The following is an 11,366-nucleotide window of genomic DNA, read 5'->3' as shown; positions in this document are numbered from 1 at the left end:
GCTGAAGGCAAAGGTCAGCAGAGTGCAGAGAGAGGACCAAAAAATGTCAACCGTGGCTGTTATTACCGCAAATGAAGACAAGCTGGGCATCGGTGCCCACTAAGGACCATGCCGACAAGCCTGGCAGTTTCAAGCTGGTCCCAGAGGCAGGAAGCCTTCCTTGGAGAGGCGCGGGGGTGGGAGGTGGGGGAAGCTCAGGCAGCCAGCCACTAGGAGTGGGAACGCGGACAGCGAACTTGACCTCCGACTGCACGCGGGGCGTGTCCATCCGAGCCCCCGGCTGCAAGGTCCTGCCTCCGACCTGGGCTGGCGGAGCCGCTCCGGGGCGTAGGGGGCCGGACCCGGGACCCCGCCCAGGAGGCGGCCGGGTCCCCTGGGTTGGGCTCTGCTGGCGGAGCCGACGGGGCGGAGAGGAGCACGGCGGGAGGAGGAGGGGGAGGGGGCTGGTCAAGGGAAGTGCGACGTGTCTGTGGAGCCTTTTTATACCTCCTTCTCGGGAGTCCGGCAGTAGCCACTGCCGCCGCCACCGAGCGTCCTAGCGCTTCCGCTCCCAGGAGCTGGGCTCCGAGTTCCAGCGCGCAGGGCACCGCCGCAGCCAGCCAGCATGTCGTCCGGGGTCAAGAAACAGAAGACGGTAGGCTTCGAGTCTCCTGCCTTCCTACTCCGCTCCAACCCCGGGACGCTCGGAGGCGAGCAGCCCCGGCGCCGAGGCTGGGGCGCGGGGAGGAGGAAGAGGAGGAGGAGGGAAGCAGGAGGGCGAGGCTCGGCCGGGACTCCCGGGGCAGCCCTTGTCGGGCAGCCCCTTCCCGCCCCGTCTCTGGGAACCTGCGCCCCGTGGGGTCGTCACGGCCGGGACAGACCTCCGGAGCTGGCAGAGTGGGTCCCAGTTAAGAGAAAGGACCAGAGATGGGAAATTTCCTTTCTTCTCCAAGAGGTTTTCCAGACCCATCTTTTCTTCTGAATGAGCTCCGCGCGGGTCCAGCGGGTGGTGGGCTGAGGGAACTCGGTCCTGCCAGGTTTGGTCGCGGGGCACACGTCAGTGAGTCATTGGGGTTTTGTCCACGGAAACTCCTTGGAGTGGACTTTCATGACAGACATTCATAAAGGAAACTACGACCATCTAGACGTAAGGGAGGAAATTGCATTTCTACACTGGCAGGACTCTAGCTTGATTCAGCTCCCTGTTGGAATCGGGTGGCACCTCAGGTTCAGTCATGGGGGGCCCCTCAGCTTGGTGGAGTGAGATGAGGGGACTGTTTTCAGGAGGCTCAATCTTATCCAGGATTAATCTGGGCCATCCTATTGTGGGAAATAGAGGGTTCCTCGAAAAGTTTCTTTCCCACTTAGTGATAGGGGCTCCTATAAAATTTGCATCCTTAAACATGGCAGCAGTGATCATAGATTCTTAGAGTCGGAAACAGCCTTGTAGCCACCATTTGGGCCACACCAGGGGTGGTCTGCAAGCCTTGTTCAGATCCCAGCCAGCAGTCTGCTGAGCGCTCACCTTTTCACTACCACACTACAAGCCTCAGACGATTATGGTGGTTAGGGAATGGGCTGACCTCTCTCAAACAGTTAGACTTGCGCTTGGCACATAGTAGGTGATCAATAAATAAATGTTTATTACTATTATTATATAATACTTATTACTGAAATATCTTTGAGGTGTTTTTGTGGCAGGCGGCGGGAGAGGTGAAAAAAACATGAATTGGAGAAGGGGAGTGGAGGGGCCATTCAGGGGCCAGAAGTGTGGACTTCAGCACCAAGGGGAAGGGAATGGGGGCTCTTTGGTTTCAGGGAACCACACTGGACCCGCAGGAAGATCCAGGGGGAAGGCGGCATCAACTTGAGAAGGGAGAATGGTCGGGGTCCAGTTGCCTTTTATAGGAGCGATTTTAAAGTGGAGAGACTCTCAGTATTACATTCGAAAATATTGTTAAATGCAAGTCACTTGTGTTTTATTCCTATTTAATTTTATTAATTTCTGTAAAATTCTCAAGGGTATCTTCTAAATGACAACCTGCTGTGGCACTTAGTAGCCTTTTATATCAGTGAGGTTTTAATTCTTACCTCCTTGCTTTCATCAAGAATTCCTTCCCAATGGGGTTGCTTTGTCAAGCATTAGTAATGAAGGGATAGGTGGTGGTCTTTCCCCTTCATGCCTCCGGTCAGCAAGAGCCTGTGAAGTGAAAGGTTTGAAAACATGTGTTTTACACACTGATCGCGGCAACTGCACAGACAGAGAAAGTGAGAAATTCGAGGGCCGGAGGGTTTGGTTTTTTTATTTACACATTTGGAACCTTCTATTTTTTGTTTGGAGGTGTGTGTGTGTGTGTGTGTGTGTGTGTGTGTGTGTGTGTGTGTGTGTGTTCTGCATAGGATGAAATTAACACCTGAAACAGCTAGTAGGACTTGTGAACTTTTATTTAGCCAACATGGTTATAATCCAGGGCACCAGCACAAGTTCCCCAAAGGGGTGGATAGACACTATTGGGTAAAGCAAGTCAGCTGTAAATGCATATGAAATCTCTCAAGCTTTAAATATTAATTCAAAATGTGTTTTGAAACTTTGCAAGCCAAAACAAAATCTGTCCACATGTGTGACCTCTGAACTAATCAATTATTTGAGAAGTGAGTCTTGCTGATCTAGGAAGGTTTCCTGGAAGTGAGGCTGGGCTGATCTTTTTAGGGACTCGCAGAAATCATTACATTATGTTCTCTATTGTCAACAGAAGATGATCAGTTCACACCCCAGGTACTGCAGTAACTCCAAATATTTGTTGAGCCCCTACTGTGTGCCAGCCAGGATACTGGGGTGAATACATCTTTCCCGGGGTTTTTTTAGCCACACTCTCTGGGTGAATATAGCCTTTTAGTTCAGACCACTGTTAGAGGAGTAGGTAGTTTTGGTTTAAATGTGAGAAGGTAGGATGATTTTCTCACAAGCTTGAGAAAAGTAAAAAAGGAAAGTTTCTTTTATAAGGGAAGGTAGCACATTCTTCCTGTGTTAGGCATCCTTACCATGGCAACCAAAGACAGCTACGTGTCACAGCCCTCCCTCCCACCCTTGATTTACTTCCAACCCTGGCCACCTCCCATCCCGTCGACACACACATAGATCCCAGGAGAAGGAAGGAGGCAGACTGCAGCCAGAGGACTGGAAAGAAAGGCAAAGGCCTGGTCCTTTCTTCTTGCATCATGTCCTGGATTAGCATTTTTCAAGGCCCACAGACAATGTTATGTCCTGGAGACAACCAATCTAAAAAAGTCAACTGAGATATTAAAATATTTTCCAAAGGGTCAAACAAGCCAGTGTTTGGAAGGGAGTGAAGGGCTACTGAAAAGTTAAAGCTCTCCCTAAATGTAAGTGATTATCCACCTTTTTATTATTTTAAAAACTCTGTACAATATTCCATTATTTTCCTGGAGGTAGCTACTTTTAAAACTATTTGAAGATGCTGTGTAAGACAAGACATGAATTTCCAGATGAGCAACCATTGGAAGGAAGGAAAAACAAATACTTCCCAGAGTCCTGGCCCTAAGCTGTGCTGTATTTCATTTCATCCTCACAGCAGCCTTCACCCCAGAAAACCGAGCCTCACTTCTAGGGGAGGAGAAATGCCAGGAGCAGGTCAGGATTTAAATTCAAGTTTGTTCAACTTTGAAGCCCCTGCTTCTGCTCCCTCTATTTCTCTGGCCCATAAATTTCCTCATCTGTAATGACTTACCCCTTACAATTGTTGTGAGGAGTAAATAACTCCTAAAAACTGTCTTGCTCAGTTCTAGGCCCATATGCAGTTGCTACTGTTATTATTTTTATTACACCATACTGTCTTGGTTTGCCCAGCAAGGAGAAGAAAGCACAGGTCAGACCATTCCAAAGGCTCAGTAAATGACAACCATGAGAATATTTAATAAAAGCAAACAAATAAAGAAGTATAAAGGTGATGATTTGAATTCTAATTGTAAAAAGCTGAATAGAAGACAAAGGTTGATAAGTAGTGTGGACATACCAGAATAACCCAAATAATCAGCAAGATTTTGCCAACAACCTTGGCCAAGAAAGGCAATCTATATATAAGTAAAGTTTAGACTAATTTCTCTTCACCCTTCCTGTGCCTTCAACTGTTTCCAGATCTATCTTAAAATTAATGTTGTCTGATTCATGCTGTTATTCCATGATCATCTCTTTGGACTTTTACCGTTAAAGATAAATATCATTAACTCTGAGTTTTTTTATCTCTGAGATAGTTATCTTTATCTTTCAGCACTTTGTCTTTCTGTTAATGCATGTGGCTCTCTGGTTTGCTTAGAGGATAATTAGGCTGAACTCAAACATGGAACCTTTAGGGAATGAGAGTCTGAGAAAGGAATCAGTGATGTCAATTTCAGTCCTAGGCGATTACTGTTTATTTCAAAACCTGTCACTAAATAGTAATGGGCACTCATCTTTGTGTTTGGAAGTCTTTGGAAAACACAGAAACTAAAAGTAAATAAACATAAATATAATGGCATTTCAACTAACCTTTCATCCCTTAGGTGATTTGCTCATCCGACAGGTGAAATGGCACCTGTCCCCAGCAACTTTGCATAGAGCCTGGCACTGAGTAGGTGCTCCATAAATATTTTTTGCATAAAAGGCTGCAAATTCATTAGTGAATGAATTTGTTTTTAGCATCTCTATTTTGCTTAGATTTCCCCCACTCCCCTCTTACCTGTCTGCTCTTGGGTGCTTGCTTATTTTTGCCTGGATATTCATCATTACCACTGAAAAATTTCCTGTAGGGATTCTTTGAGGCTTAGGATGAATGGCCTTCCCTGCACCCTGCCAACCCCCTGGAGGACTTGCTTTTGTCTCTGCCAGGTGCCTGGTGGCACTACTAGTCTGGCACCACTTTGACCTAAACTTACCACTTAAAGTTTTTTGGACCACCCAGGTGACGTGAATTCGAGCTGCAGTTTTGCACACAGGGACCATCTGGTGAGTACAAGTCCTCATGGACTACGCCCCTTGCCTCCTTATGTACACTTCCCATGTCAAAGCCATTGTCCCTGCAGTCTTTCGGGGTGGGAAGTGGGTTGATTCTGGTTCACTGTTATTTTTAGGGGGTGACTCTTGGGAAACTCAGCTTAGTGTAGACAAAGGCCTTTGTATTCTCCCCACTTGGGTACGTTCTAGTCTTCGATTTCTGTTTCACCTCCCCCGTAAGGCTGTCAAAATCCATGCACATCTGCCCCTTATCAGGGCAAAAGTGCCTCCCCGCTTGCTTACCTCTTAGGGTCTTGCTTTCCCGCACATTTTGGCCTGGTAGTTCCTTATTATCTTCTCGGGTATTTGATGTTTCTAATTAGATTATTGTATATTATAGCCTGCACTTGAAATTTGTTTTTATGAAGGATGGGACTGTATAACCTAGACCATCATCGCTGGAAACAAAAAAATCTCTGCCTTTTCTTGATTCCTGTGTATCCTTAACATTTCATATCATACCTTTCCCTTATTATACCTATGACATTCTTATAAAAGGAGTACTTTAAGAACAAGTGAACTTAAGTCAGAAATATTTAATTTAAATTAAATATTTAATATCCTTTTAAAATATTAAATATCCTTTTTCCCTACAAAGTGCTAAGGTCTGGGCTGAGGGCGGAGGAGGTGAGCCGTGCTCACCTTGTCTTGTGGCCTCTGCCTTACAGGCATCCATAGAGATGTGCATTGTCCTGTCTCATCCTTAGTGTTGGTCCAGTTCAAGTGCATTCCTGTCTGAAAGCTCCTTCAGTTTCAGCACCTTTCCTTGCTTCTCTCATGCTCTCGTGAGTACTTTGAGGTCATTGTGCTGCCCCAGCACAGCTCTGGGGGAAATTCGGTTAGGCTGTCTAAGATCTTTGACATTGCCCCTCTACTCCCAGAAGGGTCGGAACTGTGCTTCTGCTCTGGTGTGACCATGCTGGGACTTTGAGGGGCTCCAGGGGCTGCTGGCGTCTGTCCCTGCTTCCTCTCCCTTGGGATCTGTTGAGGCTCAGCAGCACAGCCAGTGCCCCTGCTTTCAGGGTCCCGAAGCTATTTGGTTCCTCTTACCGCAAGCCCAGCACCAGGCCCAGGACACCACTCCCCTTCTCAGACTCACACTGGCATCTAAGCTTCCTTTGTTTCTGATAAATATTAAATAGAACTTTTTCAGAAAGGTTAATTAACATTAACATTGGATTCGTGACAAATGTGGTATTATTGATCCTCTTTCCTGCCTTTTGATCACCAAATAATTTTTTTTCAGTTTAGAATAAGTTGGCACACAAGATGGAAATATTTTTTTCTCTCCGCAAAAGAGCCATTGTATTAAAACTTAAAATCTAACTTGCCTCTGATAACACATGGTGCGTAAGGTGACTTCCATCAGTTGGCTGGTGTGACTTCCTTTAAAATCTAATCAGCAATTCTTTCTGTATTTCACATTTACTCCTGAAGTTGATTTTTCTATTACTGGTATTGTGAAAACATGTGTGCAGCATAAACATGGCAAGCTCAATCTAATATCTGTGTAGCACCAAATATTAAATTTTGGCAAAAAAAATTGTGACCTGTTATCAAGCTTTTCTAAAAGAGTTACATAAATATATCAAATGCTACATCATTACAAGTGATCATTTCTATGCTAGGTTAACATTTGCTTTAAATATCTAGTTAACATCTTTATATGTTTTGTTATAAAAATATGGATTTTTACCCACCAAGCATCTATGTCCAGTCTAATATTACAATTACTTTTTTTTTCTTTTTAATGCATGCTGAGTGTGGGCTTGAAAAAGTATTTGCAGACTTTGCTTGGAGACTTAAACCACCTACAGTGTAGTCTGAGATTTTACCCCCATTACTTCATTCATCTATACCTTCCCTAATCATTTATTTATGGATAACTCATGCTTTCTCAACTTTTAGCAAAATAGGCAACTAAGATGTTGGTGATGATTTTTATTTTTATATATTTCCTACTGTTAAAAACCTGAATTAACTTTTTCGTCCTCTGCTGTGATTCCATTGTATATTATTTTGTTTTCCTTTAAGAGCTCTAAAAACTTTTCCTTTTTTAGTACGTGTCAGATCCTCACTTACGTATTTGTTCACTTCATTCACTCAACAAATATTTTTTGAATGACCCAACCAGGACCTTTCATTTCCATAGTTTACTAGAGCTACCAAAGCCTTATATTCTTATTTATTTATTTATTTATGTTTGGCTGCATTGGGTCTTCGTTGCTACACGCGGGCTTTCTCTAGTTGCAGTGAGCGGGGGCTACTCTTCGTTGCAGTGCGCGGACTTCTCATTGTGGTGGCTTCTCTTGTTGCGGAGCACGGGCTCTAGGCACTCAGGCTTCAGTAGTTGTGGCTTGCGGGCTCTAGAGCGCAGGTTCAGTAGTTGTGGCGCACGGGCTTAGTTGCTCCGCGGCATGTGGGATCTTCCAGGACCAGGGCTCGAACCCATGTCCCCTGCATTGGCAGGCGGATTCTTAACCACTGCACCACCAGGGAAGTCCCCAGCCTTATGTTCTTTAATTATAGTTTTTTAGGCCATTCAAACACTGTCTTTAAACTATTCAGAACATAGCGTTTACTTTTTCTAACTGCAACACCCCACCCACAACTTGTGTATTCTTTCAACCTTCTGCCCAGTCAGTATTACAGTGACCTTGGGCCAAAAGCAATAAAATTTCCAACTGATTTTTCATACATTTTTTAAAATCCCTTTTTTTCTCCTAAATTAAAAATTTAAATTATTTACTTTTTATTCAGGCTGTTCCTACTTTAAAAATGTATTTTTTAAAGAACCCCTAGCACTTTACTTCTGGAAGGAAAATTAAGAGCTTATGTTCAAGCCGTTCAAGTTGATACACAGTATTTCAGAGCTTTGCTAAGCCCCACGACCGTCTTCCAGGTCAGCTGGTTGGTGAAACCACCACTGAGCTGGAACTCTGAGCACCTAAATACAGGCCTAGCACTTTTCTCTTTATTGTGTGCCCTTTGAAAGAGGCCTTTCCCATTTTCTATAGCTTTGTTTTTTTCTTTTACATACTGGGAAATAGTTTCCATAAATTAAAAAAAAAAAAAAAAAACATTCCCAAGTTGGTTATCAGTGAGTCACAGTTACACTTTTTTTTTTTTTAAATAAATTTATTTATTTTTGGCTGTGCTGGGTCTTTGTTACTGTGTGCGGGCTTTCCCTAGTTGGCGGCCAGCGGGGGCTACTCTTCGTTGCGGTGCGCGGGCTTCTAATTGTCATGGCTTCTCTTGTTGCAGAGCATGGGCTCCAGGCGTGCAGGCTTCAGTAGTTGTGGCACGTGGGCTCAGCAGTTGTGGCTCGCAGGCTCTAGAGCTCAGGCTCAGTAGTTGTGGTGCACGGGCTTAGCTGCTCTGCGGCATGTGGGATCTTCCCAGGCCAGGGCTTGAACCCGTGTCCCCTGCATTGGCAGGTGGATTCTTAACCACTGCGCCACCAGGGAAGCCCCACGCTTACACTTTGATTTAGCTTTAGCATCTTGTTTTGATATTCTGGAGATAGAAAACACGCATCAGAGAGCAGTGTTTGAAAAATGTAACTTTACCATTTTGAAATATTTTTCATGGGCCAGTCTGTTTCTCTTTAGAAAATTCAGCTCATACCCTCCCAAACTCCCCAACCTCACATACTCATCCTTAAACCTTCTCAAACAGTTTAATCATTTTATCAAAAACAGGAAAAAAGGTAATAATGATTGCATAGTGTGCAATACAGATAAAACTATATTAGGCAAAAGTTGGGGCAAGTTCAATTATACATTAAGGTTTCAGTTCTTGTTGTAGTTCTCAGAATTTCCAGTTTTATCTCTAAATCCATTCATTTCCATTGTTTCCTAAGTTCATGAAGTACAATGAAGTCGATCACAATAATTGTGTGGTCCTGCCAACCAAATCTAACTAATTGCTGAGTTCCAATAGAATCTTTTCCTGAATTATATGAATAAGTACAGCTCTTGGGCCATTGTGTCACTAATACAACAATGTTCCTAGTAGTTACTAAAAAATAAAATTAAAAACTTTGCATTCATCTACTGTGTTTAAATTAGCCATTTGACTAAGAAGAGATCTAATAAAACATAGAGATTACAATTCTGACTATGGGATTTGCATATTTATCAAGAGTTTCGATTTTTAGCGCATGTTTTGTTAGAAAATTCCCACTCTGTTGTGACTTGTTTATCATCTGCATTGAGAACCTCTGATGTGGCAGGCACTGTTTCCAGAGCCTGCCTGTGCATTAACTCATTTAGTCCTCACCATCTCCTGAAGCAAGTTTGTGAACACATAGTCAGGAGGGAACTCATTTAACTGAAATAAATCTTTAGAGAGTTCCCCACAGGAGAAGTTAAAATCTTATTAGCTCCTCTGTAGTTAATAAGTTGTTTATTTCATAGAGGGAATGAGACAAACGCCAAGTAGCAAACACAGCAGGATTGGGCAACTAGTGATATATTCCTGCTTCATTTGTAAAATATTTTGTCAGCTGCCTACTGCTGATATCTCAACATAATAATAAAGAATTCTATTGAGACATTCCCCAGCACTTTTGTAAAAAGAATAAGCGCCATACACTCGCAAATGCATGTTACCCTTGCCATCACACACATTTCTTTCTTTATGGTGACATAAGGTGAATAATTGGAAAATAAATTTTCTTTGTGCTCAGACTCAACAAGTAGGGGTAATAGTTTTTATTGCCTAGTTTTACCACTAGGTCAGTATTCAACAAATGTGAACAGAATCATTTGTTTCCACTAAAGCTGCTAATACTTGAGCCAAGTTGTAACAGTGATTTGTCAATGATAAAAGGAAACCAGGCTACCCATGTATTTTTCACAAAATAAAAATTTGACCTACCTGGAAGTCAAGGCTTAAGGATGTTGGCAACCAGATAATGCTTCCATTTCACTGGGGACCAATGAGGAGTGCCTGGAAATTGTGAGGTCCTAAATGGCGCTTTCCATGACGTTTGGAAGAAACATTTGGGGAGTTTGTCTCATTCTGTCATCATAGGTCGGGAAAGTCTTAAGTTTTCAGCAATCCTGGGCCATAGCCTCATTGACAGCCACTAGGAAGACTTGGATTCTGATTGCCAGGAGACCACTGTGTAAAAGGCTGGAGCCCACGCTCAAGGGGAGAAGAGCAGCGTTGGCTGCGTGTAATTGTAGGGGCTGAGATTGAAGTCCTTTAATAGAGAGGTTACCTTATTTAAATGAAGGGAGTAGTAGTGACAGTAGAGAAATTAAATCTCAGAATCCATGCGTTCACAGTGTGAGACACCTTGGGTACAAAATTCTGTTAAAAGGATGTGTTGCCTCTGCTTAGTCAGCCATTCAGTGAATGGAAAAGTCTGAGTCATCATAAACACCTGGTTTCTTCCATTTTCTTCTCAGTGTTGAGGCTCTGGTTTAATAAGTCCTTTAAACATCACATTGTGATACTCATTCTTGATTAGGTTAAGAGTCTCCCTCAAGGTTGAGGAAGGTACCTTGTTGATCCAGTTGAGTTCCTTAGATAGGGGAAGGGAACAAGCATCTATTCGGGGACTTTCCATACAGTAACTCATCTCCTCCTCACAGTAACCTATGGAGTAGTTGACGTTCTTATCCCCATTTTATAGTTGAGAACAGTAAGGCTTATTGAGATTAAATAACTCGCCTTAGGATGCATTAGTGTGAGTAGCAGAGCTGACTCCCTCCTAAATTCGAACGCCATGTTTTCAATGATTCTTTTTTTTTTCATTCGTTAATGTAATAGATATCATGGATACTACAACTGTCAAAATGAAGATTATTCTGATGATTGAAACATACATTTAAACTTTGTGGATGCAGATTAACGCAGTGAAGAAACTGAAAAGATTAGGTGGTCGCTTTGAAAGGGATTTTCCTCAGGTGCTTTTTGGAATGTTGTATATAATCTTTAGAAGATGTGGATTTGAGCAAATGCCATTAAAAGGCAATAAATGTTAGTTTGGATGACGCTTTGCGGCCAATTTTAGGAACGGTAGTGTTTGGAATCGAACCCAACATTTCACCTTAATAATACAAAGCTTCAGTGTTCTAGTGGGTGAATGCATATACCCAAGAAAAAGTGTCCTTAGAAATAATTGCAGTGACTTACATGTAACTCTAGACCTGGCCTTGTTCATTATGTGGGCGCTGCACAGTCGAGCATTCATGAGTTACAAGTTCCCAAAGCCCCACAAGCTACAGGCCTGTTCTCTGGATGTACTAGAGATTTCATTGACATTTCCACAGCTCAGCACAGAATTTTAATCTTTCATGGTTCAAGGAGCTTGTGTCATATACAC

At 43.2% G+C, this 11,366-nt stretch overlaps 1 protein-coding gene across 1 annotated transcript in view; it reads left to right on the top strand.

Moving 5' to 3' along the window:
* Window positions 1-455: 455 nt before the first annotated feature.
* PAPSS2 (3'-phosphoadenosine 5'-phosphosulfate synthase 2) overlaps window positions 456-11,366 on the top strand; it is a 79,670-nt gene continuing 68,759 nt past the window's right edge. Inside the window, exon 1 of the mRNA XM_079900372.1 lies at window positions 456-634. Coding sequence (XP_079756498.1) covers window positions 605-634 — 30 coding nt within the window. The 5' untranslated portion in view covers window positions 456-604. The remainder of the gene's footprint in view (window positions 635-11,366) is intronic.

The sequence above is a fragment of the Stenella coeruleoalba genome (genome assembly GCF_951394435.1).
Source record: "Stenella coeruleoalba genome assembly, chromosome: 16".
NCBI lineage: Eukaryota > Metazoa > Chordata > Mammalia > Artiodactyla > Delphinidae > Stenella > Stenella coeruleoalba.
The sequence above is the reverse complement of the archived record's forward strand: the minus strand, read 5'-3'. Positions and strand labels throughout refer to the sequence as shown.